This window comes from Miniopterus schreibersii (genome assembly GCF_964146895.1).
Source record: "Miniopterus schreibersii genome assembly, chromosome: 9".
NCBI classification, from domain to species: domain Eukaryota; kingdom Metazoa; phylum Chordata; class Mammalia; order Chiroptera; family Miniopteridae; genus Miniopterus; species Miniopterus schreibersii.
Genome location: NC_138118.1, coordinates 79,197,702 through 79,219,690, shown reverse-complemented (window position 1 = coordinate 79,219,690; position 21,989 = coordinate 79,197,702). Strand labels below are relative to the sequence as shown.

Sequence of the window (21,989 nt, the reverse complement as noted above, 5' to 3'; positions counted from 1 at the left end):
AAACTATATTCATCATAGTTTTAAAATATTGATTAGATGTTGAAATACGATTTTGGACATATATTGGGTTAAATAAAATATATTAAAATTAATTTTACATTTAAAAAAATATTGCAACTAGACTATTTAAAATTACATGTGGCTCACATTACCTCTCTATTGGGTAGCACTGTACTAAGAGCGTTTTTTTTGGGGGGTGACAGGGAGAGGACTTGCTTTGGAAAATAGAATTTTTCATTAGAAATCTACCCAGTTTAGTCCGTAAAAAGCTATTGATCCCTATATGTCCTTGGCATCCTGCCATTTTACTGAACTTAAAAATTAGTTTTAATAATTTTTCCTTTTAGTCTGTTGAGTTTTCCAGTTAGATTGCTATATCATTTATTAAAATGATCATTTTATCTTTTTTTTCTGATAGTTATACTCTTAAAGATGTCTTTTTCTTGTTTTGTTACACGGACTAAAATTTCCAGGACAGTATTGAAAAGTAATAATGATAGCATTTGCTCTTGTTTTTGACTTAGTAATGCCTCTAGTATTTTATCATAATACATGGGTTTCATTGGCTGTTGGTTTCAGACAGGTATCTTTATATTGAGTTAATACCCTTTCTTCTATGCCTAAATTAAGAATTTTTTTGTTATCCTGAATGTTACTTGGGTTTAAACAAAACGCTCTTTTAATATCTAATGAGACAGTTTAAATTACTTCTGTACTTTTAAATAACAATATAATTGATTTTAGTCATATGGTCTGTGTTGAGCCATCTTGTATTCCTGGAATAAATCCTGGCTGGATTATGTTTGTTTTTCTTTGTAGTGCATTGCTAGCTTTAATTTATTCATTTAAATTAATGAGTAAGACTTTATGTATCAATCTTCATAACAGATTTGACTTTGTTTCTCCTTGCCATCTCTCTTAGTTTTTGGTATCTGGTTTCTGCTAATTTGTTCAGATGAACTGAAATATTTTCTTTCTTTTTATTGTCTGGATGAGTTTAAATAGTAAAGACGTGATCCTTTACCTGAAGATTTTACAATCTTGCCCCTAAATTCATCTGGGTACAGAATTCCTTTGGGGAATACTTCTTTACTTTTTTAGTTCCATAGTTGATCAAATATATATTTAACTTCCTTCCCACTTAATGTTTTTTCTTAATTCTACTTTGTCTAATCTTATATTGCTATACTTATAAAACTTTTTGCTTTCTTTTATTTGCTTTTTAATTAAAAAAAAATCTTTGCACTACAGCAATATACTGCCCTTTTGCATGGTCGGATGTCCTGACGTTTCTTTCACTAAGGGAAAAACAACCTTCTGTTGACCCCAACTGTGTGGAGCTGACCCTCCAGCTGTTGTTCCCCCTCGCAGTAAGGCCCCTTCAGGAGAGCTGCGGTCTGTTCCCCAGCCCCCCCCGTCCCTCCCCCCCTGCCCTTTAGACTCTCGTCGCCTGGCCACCACCCGCCCTTGTCCAGGTCCCCATGGCCGCCCATTGCAATCCAGGGGAGCGTTCTCAGTGCTCGTCTCACTTGACCTGTCAGCAGGGTGTGACAGTTGCCCATTTCTCCCTCTCCTCTTGGCTTCCAAGACCCCCTCCTGGTTGTGACTCTACCCCACTGACTTACCCCCCCCCCCTTAGCTCTTCCTCTTGCCCTTCCTCCAGCGGGGTGAGCCTGCTCCTCATCAGCTGCCCCAGGCCTGCCTTTCTCAGCGGCCTCGGCTGCCCTGGGCTGGGGTCAGGTGAGGCCCTGATGGGGCCCCGCAGCCCCTCCCTCCCCTGGGGGCTCCCCTCCCCGCCCGTGGACGCCCGGCTCTGGCTGATGCTGTCCCTGCCCCTTTCCTGTTTGCGGCGAAAATGCCCAAATAAGGAGCTGGCACTTGTTCTGCCGAGTCCTCTCCGTGGGCAGAGAACTGAACACAGGCTTATCTCACTGTATCGGCTCAGAATTTGTCCTGAGAGTCTCTAGAAAGTATGTTTAGAATGCCCGGCATCGGGGGACTTGCGGCCGCGGGAACTTTGGACACCCGCCCAGCGGGAACCGGGTCTGCTCAGACCCAGCGGCGCTCGGCTCGCTCAGACGGGAAGGAAGCTTCCAGAGAGAAAGTCACAAATCTGATATCCTGCGAAATGAGCAAAGTTTCAGCTACATCCAGCCACGGAGCAGCCGGCTTTCTGGCAGGTCTGCAGAAGAGGTTCGTAGCTTATGGGTAGCTTCTCGGCCTTTCGTGATGACCCGGAGGACAGCAGCGTTTGGTGGAGTGTCTGAGGCAGCGGGGCCCATCTGAGCGGGTAGGTGGCTTAGCGTGCGGGTCAGGGCACCCTGTCTGGTACAGAACCCAAGCTAAGAAGGTCTTTACATTTTTAAATGGCTAAAAGAATCACAAAAATAATTTTTAATAAAATTAGTTTAAAATAACGTGACATGCAATAATAAGAAATTAAATTTTATTGTCTATAAATAAAGTTTTGTTGAAGGACAGTTACGGCTTTCAGTTTATATGTTGTATGTGGCTGCCTCATGCTACGAAGACAGGGCTGAGTGTATCTGACAGAGACCATAAGGCCTGCAAAGCTTAAAATAGTTACTGTCTGGCCTTTACGGAAAAACTCTGCTGATCCCGGCTTAGAGCTTTAAGGGGCGGTGGGAATGTTGGCCGCCAGGAAAACTCCTACCCAGAAATTGGACCTCCTTGGGACGATTGTTCGTCTTTCTGGGTTAAAGTAAAGAAACTTAGAATTTCATTTCGAGGCCCATGGGCGATGCTGCCTGATGCCGCCGGCGGGATCAGATCTCAGCCGACACTGGTCCTCCCCGTCTTCCAGGGGTGGCTGAGATGTCCCCTTAGGGCCATTGAGCACCTGCAGGTCCAGCCAGAGGAAGAGGCCAGACCAGGACGAGGAACACGTGAGATGCACACTTTTCAGAGTCTGTAGATTTCAGCTGTCTCTTATTTTTGTCTTCTAATCTCTTATGAGTAATTGAAAACGAGGTTGAATAGTTTCTCCCTTTGAGGGCACTAACGCCTGCAGGGCCTTAGGGAGCCGTGTAAGGGCGTTTGGGAAAGTGGGTGTTAGCGAGACCCCTAAAACGTCATCCAGGAAAGAAACTTTTTCCTTAAAAATCGCCTCCAATGACGGTGGACTCAGTATAAGACCCTGCGTGCATCAAATGAAAGCAGTTTTAAAGTCTGCTTTTAAATTAAATCTAGTCACTGAATAAATTAAAAGAATCTCTGGACAACAACCACAGAAAGGGATGGTTTTTAACAGAACTAAATTTTTTTCAAATTTTGTAGAAGTACTCACTACAAAATTCCTTTAACTAGCACCGTGTTTCTGCACTTAAAATGTTACTCATTTATTGACAGCTTCTAAGAGGAGGCACTTACTTTATAAAAGTGTCAAACCAGTGAGCGACAGGTAGAGTAGCAGAGTTATTCACAATTAACTTATGATTATAAATTATCCCTTTTTCCCTTGCTTGTGCCTGTCTTTCTGGGTATGAAGGACACATGTTCCCTGCCTCACAATTTACTAAAGTTTATTTAAAAACTGAGTAATCTGTGCTTTTCATGAGACCTTTCTTCTGGTTGTCACAGCCATAGGACTTAGGAAACTAAGCATAACAGCTTTTGTTTTAGTCAGTGGTGTAGCTGACTTATTTAAGTTGCTAATGATAATACAAAATCAGAAATGTGTATTACTACTGAAAACAAAAACCAGTAGGACTAAATCAGATAAATGAAAACAAACTAAAGTCTAAAAGCTTTTTAAAAGATTAATTTAGACTTATTTTGTTTTTCCAAAATGGATTGCATAATATATTTCAGTTTGCAAATTAAAATTAATGATTTATAATACATTTCAAATCATATTATCTAAAGTTTTCATTTATTAAGTACTTTGTGGAAGCTATAAATATTGATGTATTGTCTTCCAGTAATTTATAAAATTATCTGCATAAATCTTTAGAGAAATATTGTGACAAGGAGTTATTTACAAAGGTCCAGCAAGACATGATGTAAACACGAGCAAATTGATGAGCAGAACAACTTGAAATATTGTGTTTCCTATAAGTTAGATTTGATTTTAATGGATCTGACATTTTCTCCCTGGACACAGTTTTTTCTAGGTCTGTATTTAGGAGAGAAACTTAAAATGTAAATTGAAATAACATTTACTTTTTATTTAATTCCTTCTCTGACGTGTATATATTATAGGATGGTTTGGGTGCAGCCTGGCAAGTTAGAGGGACTGGAAGTCTCAATTTCATCCAAAATGATTATGCCTGTGTGACCAGCGTTAGGAACACATGATCTGGATCCTCAGTGATAACAATTCTAATTTAACTTTGTTATCTATAAACACTTATTGAGCACTTATTATATTCCAGGTACCAATATAAACTCTCCATGTATATTCATTAAATCTTAATCATAATCCTAAGAGCTAGGTCATATTAACACCCTCATTTTACAGATGAGAAAACTGAGGCATGGAGAAGCGAAGTGAGCTGCCCACAAGCGCGCAGCTGGCCAGTGGCAGAGCTGGGATTTGAGCGAAGCGGGTGGCTCCAGCGAGCGTGCTCCTAACTGCGAGGCTGGGGTGGGGTTCTCCCCGGGGGCCTCCAGGTTGGCAGCATCGGCATCACCTGGAATCACACCGGAAGTCACATCGCAGGCCACACCTCACACCTGCCTAACCGGAGCTCTAGGGTGGGGAGGACAGTCTGTGTTGTGACAATCCCTCCGGGTAACTTCGATGCGCGCTGTCTTGGTCTGTTCGGGCTGCTAAACAAAAATTCCATAGCCCGAGTGGCTTAAACAGCCGTTTATTTCTCACAGTTCTGGAAGCTGGGGCATCCCATGTCACAGTGTGGGCAGGTTCAGTGTTTGTCGAGGGCCTGCTTTCTGGTTCACAGACAGCCACCTCCCCGCGTCCTCACGGCTCCCCTGCCTTTTCTTAGACCATTAATCCCACTTATGAGAGCTCTGCTCTCAAGACCTAATTGTCTGCGAAGGCCCCCCTCCTGATTCCATCCCGTTGGGGTTTAGGATTTCAACACTGACGCTTGGGGGCCACGCTCAGTCCATTGCACGCACTAAAGTGGGAGGCCGATGCCCAGATAAAGCGCTGCTCTCTGCCTGGCCCAGAGGCCAGCCGGGTGGCAGGACAGCACTCATGCCAACGCGCAGTTGCCATCGATCTAGTAAGTGCAGCAAAAGAGGGACGTACTAAGCACCGTGCTGGTGCAAAGGAGAACGCTGGGAAGGAAGGGTCTGCTCTTTTAGCAAGGAGAGATTTGCACTCCGGTTTCAAAGATAGAGGAAGGGCAGTTGGTCCAAAACTAAAAGAGTCTGTCCGTTTTGCCTATCTAGAGTCTGAACAAATAGTTGAAATGACTTCAAATGGTTCTGATCGTTTTGGCAGGATCAACACAGGCACTGTAGCTACCCTCTATCCTGCCACCTTCTGGCAGCAAACTGTGCCTCTCACGTGTGGTATGTTATTCTTGGAATTGATGGCTACAAAGTAGTCAGAAGAAACCTTTAAAACATATCTAAGGTATAATGTACTCTTAAATATATATATATATATAGAGAGAGAGAGAGAGAGATATCTCTATATATATGTTGATTTTTAGAGGGGGAGGAAAAGAGAGGGAGAGAGAAAGAGAAACCGATGTGAGAGCAGAACATCCATCAGCTGCCTCCTGTATGCCCCCTACAGGGTATCGAACCCAAACCCTGGGCTTGTGTCCTGACTAGAAATGGAACCCGTGACCTTTTGGTGCACAGGACGATGCTCGAACAACTGAGTCATACCGGCCGGAGCTGATGTACCCTTTTGCCTGGAAAAGTAATTTCGTCTTAGATATTAGAAAGACTGACCATCAATAATAGTACCCATTTCATTTATCTGTTCAGTCCAAAGTCAGCCCGCTCAAACCACCGTCTCTAGCTTTGGGATGTAACAGCACTGAACGTTACAAGGCAGTACCTCGGTCACCTACCTCATTGGGCGAGTCATCCCTTATTTTTCAGGATCCAGTATTTAGAAATCTTCCCAGTTGGCTCCCAGGCTAAACAGAGCCCTTGCACTTTTCATTTTGCTGGAAACAGGGATTAGACATAAACAGCGCGGGCTGTCTACTCTTCCTGAGATCTTTGAAGAGATGGCCCTGATATGCACCACTGTTTTCAATCACTTAAAAGGCAGTAACTCAATTAGGCCGCCCTTTGTATAAGAACTGCCACTGCTTTCCGTTCCCTCCCAGGCCTGACACAAGTAAATCACTTCGATAAAATCCCCTTTTCCTCCCTCCTAGAGACGAGACTAAGTAATGATACCAGGGATCTACCAAGGACAGAATGACTGTGATGTGCTGCTTCTAGAAAAGCAACGTATTTCACCAGGCAGTGATGCCCTGGGTCGTTTGGAAGATGATTTTTCTCGTGTGTGTAGAGCAGACACTAAACTCTGCTTTTGAACTGAATGCTTGGGTGGAGCAGTTTATGTCCTGCGCTGGGAAGAGTCTGTGCCGCAGTGACACACCGTCCATAACGGGCCCGCTGATGGTCATCCCTTCATGACTGTGCCCAGAGCAAATATTCTCTAGGGCATTTGTAGCCGGTTCCTTCCTCATGGGAAAATAACCACTTAATTCATTTCTAAGTTCATCTCATATATTAACAGTATGACATGTGGCTCAGACTAAAAGGACATCGGCTTGAATGTCCTGTTGGTAAGGGTTGTTGTTTTATTAAGGGTTGCTCGGCTCACTTGACTTTTCTCTGAATGACCCAGGCTACCCAAAAAGACAGTCCCTCTGCAACACCATAGTGAACTCAGCCCTCTAGTGAGGGACATCGGCTGTGCAGGCTGCGGGCTCCAACATTATCAGCATGTGGGATACAAAGATTAACATATATGGCAGGTGGCAGGTTGATTGATTAGGGTCCATGTCATGCCAACTTATCCTTTCCATTAATATACTTATTAATACAGATATTATTCCAGTTCCTATAGTTACATGCCTGAGGTCGTGTCTCTGAGAGGTCTGTAACGGAATGAACTATAAATGTTCGGGATGTCGCCTTCCCAGAAGTGGAGGGCTTTTGGCTGAGAAAATGTCCCTCCTGACTAGTAAACTGTCTGTGAGGCCCCTGTCCGTCCCGGGCACCTGCCCTTGGCTCACGCGGTCTGCTGCTCTCTGACGCAGGGAGAGCGTGGAGAGCCTGATCCAGAAGCACTCCTACGCCCGCTCGCCCATCCGCACCTACGGGGACGACGACGTGCTGGGGGACGAGGCGCAGACGGCACAGACCCGAGGTGAGGGACCGCGACGTGCTGGGGACGAGGGGCGGGCGGCCCAAACCCGAGGTGAGGGACCGCGACGTGCTGGGGACGAGGGGCGACGGCCCAGACCCGAGGTAAGGGACCATGACGTGCTGGGGACGCGGGGCGGGCGGCCCAGACCCGAGGTAAGGGACCACGACGTGCTGGGGACGAGGGGCGACGGCCCAGACCCGAGGTAAGGGACCATGACGTGCTGGGGACGCGGGGCGGGCGGCCCAGACCCGAGGTGAGGGACCGCGACGTGCTGGGGACGAGGGGCGGGCGGCCCAAACCCGAGGTGAGGGACCGCGACGTGCTGGGGACGAGGGGCGACGGCCCAGACCCGAGGTGAGGGACCGCGACGTGCTGGGGACGAGGGGCGACGGCCCAGACCCGAGGTGAGGGACCGCGACGTGCTGGGGACGAGGGGCGACGGCCCAGACCCGAGGTAAGAGGGCACCCCACTGCCTGTGCAGCTGCTGGGAGCCCGAGAGCCCGGACCACTGGAGGCAGGTGGGGCGTGAGACCCTGACCTCGGGGAGCGTGTGGGCCCCAAAGTATTTCAGGAGCCTCTTCAGAAACGGGCAGCCCCTGAGGCTGTGTCCACAGAGTCCGGGGTTTTGCTCTTGAGTCTTAAGAGATGCTGCTGCCTGAAGGTTTCCTGTGGGGTTTTTAGTAAAGAGACGAGGAGCCTCTGGCTCAGGGCTCAGGAGTTACTTGTCTGAGATCTACTAACCAAAGGGCTGTAAGACTCGGGGGCAGCCCCTTACTTTTTCTGACCCTCAGCTTTATAATCTGAATGCCTTTTTCCCCCACTGGTTTTTAGAGAAAGAGGGAGGGGAAGGGAGAGATAGAAACATCACCCGGCTGCCTACTGCACGCCCCCCACTGGGCATAGGAATACCTTACTAGGATAGTGACAAACTGAAAACCTTGGAAAAAGATGCCCCTAGTGAAGGGCGTAGGCGGAGGCAGTGGCCCCAGTGGGGAGCTTGGGGGGCGCTGGAAGCTCCTCTGTTGAAAGGCCCAGGGAGGAGCCCTCTGCGCCTGGGAGTCCTGAGAAAAGAGGCCAGAGGGCCCGAGCCCTGGGCACAGGGGTGTTTGCGTGGACAGAGAGCCCTCTGTCATATTTTAATGTCCATCATATAGAAAGAGCCTAATCAGTCACAACATAGAACATTTATTATAACTAAATCCACAGAAGCTACTAGTAATTATACGATGGGAAAATTCGATGTAGACTCTTGTTTAAATGTCTGGATGTCCTGATGTAAGAACAAGTTGCTTTGTGACTTGTCAAATAGTTAATAAAAAATTATGGAAGCTGAACAAGAAAGAAAAGAAGAACACACAGTGGGTCCTCACAGTGACTTTGGAAACCGGCAGCTGTGTGAGGCCCCTGTGCCCCCCTCCTTATGCGACGGGGGTGCTGCGGAGGTTCGGACAGGTACCAGCTGCTGGAGCTCCTGTGAAGGGAATCGGGTCATTGCCTTGGGGTAGGGAGCCAGGTTTTGGCCACTCTCTGGGAGTAGTATGCAGGCCATCTAACGAGTTAAGTCATTTTCTATTTAGTAAACTCTCTTCCATATATGGTGTAAATGATTTTTTTTCTAGAAAGGTAGATTTGCCTCATGGTTGACACGTTTGTCTCTTTGAATTGCAGATCTATGCCATGTTTCTTTAAATAAGTTGATCCTTACAGATAAATAATAAAACTCTCCATTTGCACATTTCCAGTCTCATGCGTATTTCCCCCCCCCCCCCCCAGGGTCGGCCTTTACAACATCCGATAACTTGTCGCTCAGCTCCTGGGTGTCATCGTCGTCCAGTTTCCCTGGATTTCAGCATCCACAGTCCCTGACTGCTCTTGGCACCAGCACAGCCTCCATAGCCACGCCCATTCCTCACCCCATCCAGGGCTCTCTGCCGCCATACAGCCGACTTGGGATGCCTCTGACGCCCTCGGCCATCGCCAGCTCCATGCAGGGGAGTGGCCCGACCTTCCCCTCCTTCCACATGCCCCGGTACCATCACTACTTCCAGCAGGGGCCCTACGCTGCTATCCAAGGACTGCGCCACTCCTCTGCTGTGATGACGCCATTCGTATGACTCTTCTGAAAGCAGGAGCATCCAAATTCAGAACGTGCAAATGGGTATGGAAAGAGAGGACAGGGTTGGGTGGGTGGGGTCTGGAGGGTTGGAGCCAGGGCTCTCCAGGAGACATGCGATCTGTTCATGAGGAGAGCTGGACTCACAATGAAGCCTACTGTGGAGGGAATGCACCATGGACCAGGATTCATCCGGAGGTGTGGGTGGCTCTTGGGTTCGAGAATGAATCCGTGTAAAGGCCTCAGCCAGCCTAAGTCCATCCTGCAACTGATAAGGATATCAATTCACCCAGAAAGGTTAATAATACAAAGTAGATGAATCTTAAAGTGCATTATTCCTAGTGGTTAAAAACACTGCGTTGATGCAGTAATGTATAAAATCAACGTGTATAGGTTTTCTTTCTGCTATCCACAGGTTAAAAGAATCTTCAGAGAGGCAATACTATATAACATACCAACCATAATGCTTCATGATTAACTTAAGTCCACTTCTCCCCGTAGAAAATGAGAGCCAGTAGGAAACCTGGTAGCGCTGTAGCGTAAGCATGTTCAGTTTTCCTTTGCGTTAGCTGCCCGGGCAGGAGCTGCGGTCACGCTAAGGCACCCTGTTTTGCGGGTGAACAGTTGGTAATGACGTCACAAAGTTCCTTTTGTACCATGGAAGGGCCAGGACCTGACAAGCACTTTCTCAGTCTTGTCTTCTTTCTTCCTAATTCTCTTTCTTGCAATCACTTGCCATGGAGGTAGGAAAAATCTTCTGTGTACAGTTTTGAAGCAAGAGGCTCTGTGTGTTACATCGTAAAATAGGGTTTATTTTTACTACTGACTTGCTCAGTGAGGAACACTCTCAAGCTACTCCATGGTGACACGGGAGGTTTCCTGTCACCTGTAGCTGCAAAAAGAGCTGGTGGCCCTGTTCTGAAAGGCACTTCTCTGCCATTGGTGCCAAAGGCCCCTCTGTGCCCAGAAGGAGTTAGATGTCCACAGATCTGATCTGTCCGTTTTCTTACTGTTACGTTCACTGGCTCCTTTACCATTTTTCTAGCCTATTATATGAAATTACATGTTACTCAATGACTCTCCAACTGAAACATTTCTTATAAGTAATCTAAATATTTACCCACTTTATTTCCAGCTCTTGCTGTCTTCTTATTCCTTCCTCGAATGTTGTATAGTAATTAATTATATTTTAGCTATATATAATTTCTATATTATTTTTGGGCAGCATAGTATATATCTAAACATTTACCGTCAGGGTACTACATTTGGTGTTTTGCAACAGTTCGTGACCCTAATAACAAATTTAATGACATTTGTAGTCCTTCAACTTTAGATATAATGCAGTCTAGCTACAGGATATAGCCCATCTTCTTCACAAAACTCCCCAAACTCTGTTTTAATGTAATCTAAATTTTCTAAGCAATAGTCATGTTACTCTGTCTGACTGCAAAAGCATCAAATCTGTCCAAGGAGATGGGAACTTGCAGCTGAGCGTAGAGGTGTATTTCAGAGTAAATGCGATATACCTATCACACCTGACTCCCCTGGGGTTTTATTGGATTGCTTTAAGGTTAGGCTTGCCCATAGCAAATGCCTGTCTTGCGCATTTCCAGCTCGTGAAACAAGGCAGAGTGGCGTAGCCCGTCTGTGGGATGCTGTCGTTGGACTTGGCAATGGCCGTTCTCTGCTGTGTCCCTGAGTTAACGGAGGAGCATGGGCTGTGCTAACCGAGCATCTCAGAGCCTCTGGCAGACTCTGTAGGCTGATTTATAGCTTCTGGCATGCTATGCTCGCGTATGCACAGGTAGTTCTTTTTTCCAAACACAGCACAGATGTGCATTTCCTTTGAAAAGCAGTTATGAGTAATGTTTAAATATCCATAGAGCTTAGGATAGGGATTTAATATTTAATAGCTGGCCTCTTGCCAGTGGCTCCTTTCAAGACAGAGTACGGCTGCTTAAAGCAGGAACAACAGCAGTAGACACTATTTTACGCGATGCTTAGTAGCCTGGCAAATTACTGGTCTACTAAAGTGAATCATAGCTGAATTTTCTTTTCAGTGAGAATGAAGGCATCGTTTTAATACTGTTTTGATATTTTTCCCAGTCGGCGTGTCTCAATGGAGGGTGTGTGTTTTTGTTAAATGTCCAGACTTTATCACTTTATTTTGTCATTAAGCAATAAGACTAAAAATAACTAGAGTGCTTAGAGAAAAGACTAAGACATCAAAGCATGCTATTGGAAAATGACACCTGAAATTCTAAATTGGATATATTTTTAAGTATTTGGTTTTATTTGAACCAGAAAAAAAAGCACAAGGGAAAATGGAACTCCACCGATTAGAGTCACTGTCTGCATGGGAACCAGGGATAGGAATTTACCCCACCCGAGTATTTAGGAGCTTTTTGGGTTATTGATTCTTACTTAACTCCTTGGTTATTTAAGATTTAAAACTCTTAAGTCTATCTTACCAAAAGTAATTGCAAGAACTAGATAATTAGTGGAAAGCCAATTGAATAAGAGAGAGCATGAGCTACAGTGTATTTGGAGCAAGTTCAGGTTTTCCCTCCAGGTGTATCTCAGTATCAGAAGCATGGCGAATGCGCAGGGCTGCTAGAAAGAGGCCCTGCCGCAACTGCTCCATCAAACTCCAAGAAGTGAATTCACAACTTAGTGGGCCTGCGCCTGTGATTTGTTTTCAAAGCATTTATCAATAATTCTAAGTTCTCTTATTTCTTCTACTTAGTAAATCTTCCCCCTCCTCTGCCCACCCATAGCAATATAAAGATAAACATATCCAGCTTGTGTCTAACATATCACCAATTCTTAGGCCACAGGGTCTACGGCGATGAATTCATATTGCATTGCTGGGCCTTCTGAGTTTATAACAATGGCATGTTGTCCAGAAGGTCTGCCACCATCCCTCGTAGGTGGGCACAGAGGAGGAGCTATGGTATAGGAGTCACACTGATTTCTGGGGTATTCCAGGATCTCCCTTCCCCCACCCTTATCCAAATCTCTGACATTGCACAACATCCCCCCCCCCAAAAAAGAAAAACAAAACCTTGTAAAAGCCCAAGAACTGAGTATTCTTAGAAGCATCCTTACCCCATACCACTCATGAATTTCCCAGAAAGATGGTAAGGTAGTTATCCCAATTCCGAGCGTCACACTAGCTTTTCAGGCTTCCTGCTTGTATTTAGCTGAATTATATAGAGAAATTAAGGCTCCAGTAAAGTGAGTGAAGGGACTGCACCACCAGTTAAAGACAGTCAAGCTTAGCTGGGACTCAGTGACTCAAGTTCAAAAATCTGGTTACGGAATGGACAGGTCACGCATTGTAAGAAAAACTCTCTTTTTCCTCAATCTTCCATTCACCAGGTAAGGAAAACTGTTTTCAGTATTAAACGTGTATACACTTGATCTTTATTATGAGGAAAACAATATTATACCCTAAATCTAGACAGCCCGGATGGAAACAAAGCCCTGGACGGAAAAGGTCTTCAGGGCTCCTTTAGAGAATCCCACTGGGGTAGACGATGGATTTTATACATTTCTATGTTATTTCAGAATGTAGGGATTTTATGTAAACAAGCAAAGGGAAGGTTACAAACTCCTAAAACTTCAGAAAATCAAAATCCTTTCTTCACTGCTGTCCATTCCCTGCCAGTTTTCAAACAGTCCAGTCCTCATCTCTCTGCAGCACGCTTACATGTGCCTAGGTTCATCGATAAATGTTGGACAGGCAGATATTCCCAAAGGATTTTCTGGCCCTTCTTTCTCTGTCCATGCCTTAAATAATTCCAATTCCCTCCCCCTGACAATAAGAAAATTAAAACATTTTGGCAAAAATAATACATTTGGACAAAAAATACAGTTTGTTGTATTTTACTTCTGGTACATTATAATAGTGTATTTAGTTGTTTTTTTCTTAGTTTCAGAAACCTAAAAGAAGGTCTTTGATTTCTTAAGGAAGAAAAAAATTGGATTAGCCTTTTGAGTAGAGTTTCTCACCATTCTGTCGTTTGCTGTGTCCCTTTGCTTCATGAATTGCGTGAGAACAGTCACTGTAATGGTGTGTGTGTTGGGGGCTGCGGGAAGGGCATGGGAAATGTTTTATGAAAAAAGAAGTTATAAGCCTAATACTAATAAGTAACATCTAACGAAGTTCTTTTTAAGTGCAATATATTTATTTCTGCTAGAAATGTATTATCAACATTGTGTAATATTTGAAGCATTACATGTTATTTGTAAACAGCTTAAAATTATATATTACCCAAAGTTGTACAGAAGTATACATGTGTGCATATTAATTTCTTTCATTAAAAACGGTGTGGTTTTGATACACACACACATTTACACCTTCATTTCTGACACAGTGTGCTTCGTGACTTTAGATACCTGTTTCCTTATCTGGAAAGAGCAGGAGGATTCGGTAAGGTCAGAGGTCGCGACAGGCCATTCCCAGGCCAGATGCAGCCAAAGGATTACCACGTGGGGTTTGGGTTTTGCCTTTGAAAACCCATAGAGAAGACATTATTCTCAAGACCCCACTAGTTCCAGATGTCCTATGCCTGGTCCCCTTCACTCTTTTGCTCTCCCCGATGAACCTGGGAGAGCCGGGACTTTGCACCTCTGTGCATAGAAAGATACGGAGACGCCACGAAGCTTAGAGGACTCCCACCTCCCATCCAGCCCTGAGCTCTCGGATGTGATGTAATGACACTACACAGCAGGCTGACACAAAATAAGATTAGCCAACCCAGCCTTAAATCCTTCTTCCACATGACAGGCCTTCAGAGCGGCCGACGCTGGCAGGCTTTCTGCTCTTGCACCCCCTAATCTATTCCCCGCATTTTCTGTGCATGCCAAACACCAACCTTGTAACAGTCTTTCACTTGGGATAATTCCAAGCTTACAGGAAAGGTGCAAGAATAGTATAAAGAAACCCTGTATACTCTTTACCTATTTTTCCCAAGTAATTCAAAGTGTATTTCCTAAAACCAGGAAGATTCCATGAAATATCCATGGCAGAGTCAGCCACCTCGGGAAATTTAACAGTGATATAATACTGTGATCTACCATCTGTACTCCAATTTCGTCAAATGACTCATGACGTCCTCTGTAGAGTATCTTTTCCTTCAGTACCGATCCAGTTGAGGGTCACATATTGGGTTTTGTTATGTTTCTTTAGTCTCCTTTAATCTGACACAGTTGCTCAGCCTTTCTTTGTCTTCTGTGGCAAAAAAAAATATTCTTGTTGTTCAATGGTTTATAATTAAAATCCTTAGTCATCTTGATGCACAAGTCATCCCAGATTTGGTCATTGGGAGCCCCTTGAGCTGGCTCCTGTGTCCTTTTGACATGCCCCAATTTCTGGTGTGACACTACCCAACTGTGAGAACGTGGGATTAGATAGTGTGGTCACTGCACAACCTCATGAATATACTAAAGTCAGTGAATCCTACACTTAAAAGAATGCATGTTATGGTGTGTGAATTATATCTCATTAAAGCTGTTATTTTAAAATGCAAAAGAGAAAAGATAGCCAGCAGATCTTTTCATTCTTTGGGGCCCAACTTGTCAGCTTTGAGGACTTCCAGGGGAGTCGATCTTGCGTACTTGGGAGTTCAGAGTGAGTGGTCTCGAGTCTTCTCCTCGCCTGAACTTACTTTATCTGTAAAAAGGAGATAATATTGCCTATTTGATAGCACTGTGTGGCCTGAGGCTCTCAACTTATATTAGTTTCTTTTTACCCCTTCAATTTTTTCCCCAAGAAGAATTAGAGCTGGTCTTTGGACTCCCTGGGAAAGAGATAGATCATGTAAATTCAACTCCATTCTGAGCCTTGATGTGGCCATAACTGCTACCTTTTTTATAAGACATTTGCTGTATCTATACACTTTATATGCATTATCTTAATCGTTGCAACGACTGTGTGAGGTAGGAGCTAGTATTCCCATTTGAAGTGTGAGAAAACTGAGGCTTAGCGAGAGTAAGTACCAGTAAGCAGCAAAGCCAGATCCAAATCCTGCCTGTGCTCGTAGCTAACACCCTGCTCTAACCCCTCACATGAATAGCTCTAACTTCTAAGAATAAAGTTTACCTTGCCTTTTCTGAACCCAGGTATGCGGCCTAAAGAAACATGAAAACTGTGCAACTCAACACTTTTTCTCCTAATGGATTATAAGTTGTCACTGTGTCTCAAGAAGAGTATGAACAAACTGCGGACCAGAAGGGAATGTTAAAGGCCCACATTTGTCCTCATGGGTGGGTAACATCCATGCTGAAGTGGGACTCGGCTGCCCCAGCGACAGTCTGCCGGGCTTGATGCGAACACTTACTACTTATTTAGGGCCTGCCATCCAGGCTGCTGGAGGAGAGAAGTAATTAGAAAGCAGGAGCAATGGAGCCCCCTGCGCCTAGAGCCTGGACAGCAGTGAAGTCAGGGAGGACCCGGGGCAGAGCCCAGGCTGCAGTGGAGCCGGGCTGCAGCTGGGCTGACCAGGCTAGAGAGAGGGGCAGGCTGAGCTCCCCTGGGTCGGCAGAGACAGGTGTGGCAACTGGAGGACAGGATGCACTGCGGAGGGTCACACGCTCAGGGTGGAATCAGAACACAGAGCTGGAGAGAAGGGAAGCCCTGGAAAGAAGAGGGCTTGCTACAGGGCACTGTATGGACTCGGCAGGTATATCCTTCCGGCTACCCAAATCTATGTACACATCCTAACTAGAATTAAGTTTAAAAGACTTTAATAAGGCCGTGCGGCCCAAAATCTTTATTTCATAGTTGAGGAAACCAGAGATGGAGAAATAAATTGCCCAAAACATACTGGGCCCAGTCCGGTGATATTTCTAGACCATTGTGTCATAATCAAAGTTAAATCCATCTAAAATGTTACGTAATATAAAACATAGCATGCAGATGCCTTATGCAGCATTGCCATGTTTACGATTTTGCACTTATATTTTATAATTCTTTAATATATTCTGAGACTTCTGCTTATCAGTATTGAATGTAATAATCCTTGTATTAGTCACTTTGGTGGTAAGTGACGATAATCTCAATATGTTGGAGTTTGTACATAGAACTGTCGCCAGGGTGGTATGTGTATACATGTATGTGGTTTTGTATATGTGCGTTGTCAATTAACAATATGTACTGAGTACCTTCTGCTGACGTCAGTGTGCATAAACTATACAATCGGTCAGTCTCCCCATGCAGGGGGTGAAGGAATCCTCTTTATTCCATTAATCCACGAGGCTGTTCAAGGTCAAGGAGGTCTCATTTCATCTGATAAAGGCCTGGGGGCCTAACCAGAGTATGGGTGGCCGGGAGAGCCCCAGCTGAGGAGAGTAGGCCCCTCATGGACGCAGAGAGTAGACTAGAGCTCCTAGAAATTCCAGCTGCTTACAGATGCCCTTTCTCCCTCGGACGTCTGCATGGTGCCGGCAGGGGTGCTCAAAGCAGCACACGCGGGTACGTTCGAGCTGCTTCGCTGCAACTTGCCCATTTTCCATTTTCTCCTGTGGGGACGCACCCGAGCCCAGTTTGGATTTCTGCATGCTCTACCGAGTAATTCAACAGCAGCAAAGGCGCTGTTTCAAAAGGAATCACTCAAGATACGTGATGGTTTTAAACTAAAACAGTTGTTTTATAATATATACATGTGCAAAGACATTTCTTTCAGTGGAGGTAACTGAAGAAAAATTTGAAAACATCTTTTGACATGTATATATCACCTGTTAAATTAGAAAACAAATAGCCATACTTAGGGCTATTCTATTTTTTGGAGACTAAAATAGAGAAAACTAAGCAAAAAGGTTTTTTTCATCTTTGTGAATTGATAGGAAGTCTTGCAAAAGTGTAAGATATAAATCGCATTTGGTCTACCTTTTTAAAAACTTCTTAATTGAAATGAATAAAATTACTAAATCAAATTGCTCTAAAAGAATCTTGGATATGTGGTTCAACTAGCTAACATAATTATGAGAGCCTCAGAATTTTGTTACCATCTTTGGGACTAATGATGACAAACTAGAGATAAATATTTGGATGCCAATTCCAACTCCTTGCACCATAAGAGAAAAAAAAGTACTTTAATGTAAAAGAAACTGTGAAACAGCACAAATACCCATCTCTTATGCAGAAGAGCATCAATTAAAGTGAAATTAGTATTTTAAATGATCAAATTTCAGGTAGGAAATTTCAAAATTTCAAAATGTTGCTCATTGAGCTACACCTCTTTCCCATTCCATATAACCACACTAGACAGAGATGTAACTGAGCTACTCACTTAAATTTATATCTATTTGTGCAAAGTTAAAACATTTAAATTTGATTACAAAATTATCTGAATCAATTAAAGTCATTACTGTATTAAATGGAAAATCAAACTTTGCCCATGATGAATATCTTAATTATTTTGATAAATGAAATATGCAATGCAATTATTCTTATGCAGGGTTACGTTTGGAATTTTCATAAATTTTACATTGAGTAAACTGATGTATTACAAGAACAGTGATTTTTCTTTTTAAGAATAAAATATGAAACTATCTAAAATGTTAAATTCTGATTTACAAGGTATTATTGCCATCTGCTGGTCATACAGTTTCATTGCATTTTTTGCAAACTACCAAAAACGGAGGTGAGGTTTAGATATAGATGACTGCATTCAAAATCGCTAAAAGAAATAATTTGCCAAATCATGAGGTATCTCCATTGCAAAGTGGATACGATACTGTGGGAATATATTGTATTATATCAAATTATACTGTATTACTTTAATTGTCAGTTCATCACAGAATAAGTATCTGGCATACTGTTTTAAGTTATTGTCATTAATAAGCATATAGCTAAAATATGACCCAAACAACTCTCTGCTCAAAGTTAGTACATCAAAATAAGTGGCTGCTGTTAGATAGGTTATAAAAAGATGAAAGCATGCCATGATTCTAGTCAACGGAATAAACTAAGTGCATGTTTTTCTTCACCTAAGGCAAATCGATTCTCTCCTTAGTAACAGAATGAAAGGAATAATTATTTTGGTGAATGTCAGTTTTCTGAGTTAACTAAGGAACCTAGAACTTGTGTTACTGTTTAATAATAGAACGCATAGCTAATGACAAAGAATCCAGGTACGAAAAGAGTAAAAAGTAATACTCATCACTATACTCTGAATATGGTCAATCTAGAGCAAGATATAAAAACTTTTTTTGCCAGGCTGGTGTGACTCAGAACCAAGAGGTCACCATTCTGTTCCTGGTCAGGGCAGTGCCCGGGTTGCGGGCTCCATCCCCAGTAGGGGGCCTGCAGGAGGCAGCCCATGGATGTTTCTCTCTCTATATCCCTCTTCCTTTCTATAAAAACATTTTTTAAAAAAAGATCCGAGGACTTTTTTAAATTATTAAGCTTGTACTATGTTTTAGGTGCCTCAGCATTTTTCAGGCGAGGAAATGAATGGAGTGGCCAGGTTACTAGCTTAAGTCCCGCGCTGGTCATCCTGCATAGACGGCCCTGTGTGTGAACGATTTAGACCCAGCCTGGCACACAGTCAGCTCTGTGTGTGCTGCCATCTGAGTCACTACCTACGTCCTGCTTTCACCTTTCACACTGCAGCGCGAGCATTTGCCTGCATCATTAAATATCCAAATGACTTTAGTCAACTTAGTGATGAATGCTGCGCTGCGTGCACGGCCTGCCATTCACCGCTTGGTGTTGAGGTTATTCCTAATTTTTAACTGATACAAATAATAGTACAATGAACATTCTTATAAAAATATTTTTAAATGATACAAATGACCATATTTGTACTTCCAAGGGCTAGACCAAGGGTAAGAATATGCTTTATTCTGTTAGGACACTGAGCGTCCAAAGGCTAATGGAAACTCCAGGAAACAAATTGATGAATAAGGGAAACCTAGGAAATATGGGCGGGGCACGTGGGGGCTGCGTGGGGGGCTGCGTGGGGTGGTGCACATGGCGCGGTGCACGTGGGGGGCGGTGCGCGTGGCGGGCTGCGTGGGGGCGGTGCGCGTGGCGCGGTGCACGTGGGGGGCTGCGTGTGGGCGGTGCACGTGGCGCGGTGCACGTGGCGGGCTGCGTGGGGGGCGGTGCGCGTGGCGCGGTGCACGTGGGGGGCGGTGCACGTGGCGCGGTGCACGTGGGGAGCTGCGTGGGGGGCGGTGCGCGTGGCGCGGTGCACGTGGCGGGCTGCGTGGGGGGCGGTGCACGCGGCGCGGTGCACGTGGCGGGCTGCGTGGGGGGCGGTGCGCGTGGCGCGATGCACGTGGAGCTGCGCGCGGCTGGCGCGGAGCGGCGCGGGCCGCGGGGCCCTCACGCCCCCTCGGGGTCTCGGTCGCCTTGACGACAGGGAGGCCCGCAACGGCGGCGGGGCCGAGTCGTTGAGGCTGCGAGCCCCGGGGCGCGCCCGCGCCGTGAGAGCCCAGCTCCATCCGACCAGGGACTATGAGAAAATGCTCGGGCAGAGGAGGAATAAGCCCAGAAAGGCGGCCCCGGAGCCGGGGCCCTCTCCCCGCGCCGCGCAGCCCAGGCGGCGGCGCCGGGCCCCCGGGGCTGGGGAGCCGGACATGGACGAGTCGCCGCGGGAGGAGGCGGAGAAGCCGGGGCCGCCCGCGCCCAAGCCCAGGCCCAGGCCCAGGCCCAAGCCCAAGCCCAGGCCCGTAGGCGGCGGCAACCTGCCCAGGGCCGCCCGGCCCCACTCCCCGCGGAGGCCCCGAAAGTCCAAAGCGCAGAATTGCGTGCAAATGCAAGTGGTCGCCAAGAGCCTGTTCCTGCAGCGCTTCCAGTTTCTCAACTGCGTCCTGGAGCAGCTGCGCGACAAGGTGCACGTGTTGCGGAGGCGCCAGCTGTCGCTGCGGGCGACCGCAGGCCTAGGTGAGCGCCGCGGGCCCTCTGCGCCTGGGCTTGGGGCGGTTTGGGGGCGTCCGGAAGAGGACCCGTTTCACAGGCAAGCCTAGTAGCAGTAATGGGTGCCAAGCGCCCAGCTCCGGGAAGTCGCTGGCGAGGTCCCCAGCCCCCTTAGTTCTTGGTTTCAGACATTTTCCGGGGTCACCTGGACGTCACCGACAAAATTTCATCATCAGGGCACCCGTTTATCACAGCGCGTAAAAATGAGGGGTTAGCTGCTGAGGGGCAGACCTTGTTAAGGATGGAATTAAAGACACGCATTTGAGACGCTAACTATGGAGAAGAGAGTTAGAAAAGCAAGGATGACTGTAGAGGAACCTCCAAGTGGGCAGAAGAGAAGTTTGGGATGCTTGTTGCAAATGGCCTTTGTTTCAGTAACTGTAAGACTGGGTCACGTTCAGAGGTGAGGTTAGTAGGACCCAGGGGCCCAGGAGACCTGCGTTACCACGCCTTATGCATTTCGGATATTGGCATTATTACACCTTATCATTTGATCAGGTGTGGAATGTGGGTAATGGGAGGGAGTGAGAGGCGGAGAATATTGGTGAGGACTTTGGGAAAGCTAGATGGATTTGGTAGGATATTTCACTTTCCCTTTTCCTTAAGTATAACTTTTAAGAGTTTCCACCAGTCTATATAGTTGTCTGGAAAATAAGAAAGAGCATACAAATGTAGCTGAATAGGACACTCTCTGTGTATTTTATTGATTTTTTAGTTGATTTGGGGCTTTTTTTGAGAAAGAGAAATATTGGCTGCCTCCTGCACGCCCCCTACCGGCGACCGAGCCCGCAACCTTTCAGTGCAGAGGCCGACACCGAACCAGCTGAGCCACAGGGGCCAGGGCCCGTGTCTGTGTATTTTAAAGCCAGTGAAGCCTGATCAGAGGGGCATCTGTTTCAAGTTCAGAGAGAGGGTACAGGTTTAACTTCAAAGTGGCTCAGGGTATATTATATATTAGTAGAAAGAGTTAACGTGCATAGCGAATGTATACTTTTTCTGTAAAGAGCCAGGTAGTAAGTATTTTAAGCTCCGCGGGCCACATACAGTCTCCATCACTTGTTCTCCTTCCTTTTTATAGCCTTTAAAAATGTAACAACCATTGTTAGCTAGTGGACAGGAACAGAGAGTCGCCTTCAGTTTGCTGATCATGGTATAAAACAAGCAAATCTGAGACGTATTGAGCAGTTGTAGGGACGAGCCCAGGATGGTTAGGAACACGGAAGAAGACCCGGAGACGTGATTGGGAGCCTTCAGCATTGCAGGATTTTATTATTATTAACTGACTTATTGATTAATTTGCACTTATTTTGTTGGCCAAGTTGAGTAATTTTTTTTTAATTTTTAAGAGGTTAATATAAAATGTCTTGCCAAGTATATTTTGGAACAACCATAAGAAATACTATTATAAAATCTTGGCGAGGAGGCAGGACATCAGGAATAGGTAAGTAAATTCAATCCTCTGTGACAGTAACAAAACTACTTGGAATATTATGAGAATCAACATTTTCAGATCCTTAGAAACTAACCAGAGGTTTACAACAATCTAGAGTGCATTTATTCAAGAAAAACTGCTGGAACCCTGGAAGAACAGTGGGGTTTGTGGGGTTTTAGT

At 45.3% G+C, this 21,989-nt stretch overlaps 2 protein-coding genes across 2 annotated transcripts in view; both read left to right on the top strand.

Moving 5' to 3' along the window:
* TBX20 (T-box transcription factor 20) overlaps positions 1 to 13,808 on the top strand; it is a gene marked incomplete at its 5' end in the record, with an annotated part of 35,217 nt that extends 21,409 nt beyond the window's left edge. The window contains 2 exons of the mRNA XM_081146967.1: positions 7,224 to 7,333; positions 9,108 to 13,808. Of these exons, the coding sequence (XP_081003093.1) occupies positions 7,224 to 7,333; positions 9,108 to 9,448 (451 nt within the window). The 3' untranslated portion in view covers positions 9,449 to 13,808. The remainder of the gene's footprint in view (positions 1 to 7,223; positions 7,334 to 9,107) is intronic.
* Positions 13,809 to 19,923: 6,115 nt separating this feature from the next.
* Positions 19,924 to 21,989, top strand: part of DPY19L2 (dpy-19 like 2) — a gene marked incomplete at both ends in the record, with an annotated part of 36,666 nt that continues 34,600 nt past the window's right edge. Inside the window, one exon of the mRNA XM_081146986.1 lies at positions 19,924 to 20,344. Coding sequence (XP_081003112.1) covers positions 19,924 to 20,344 — 421 coding nt within the window. The remainder of the gene's footprint in view (positions 20,345 to 21,989) is intronic.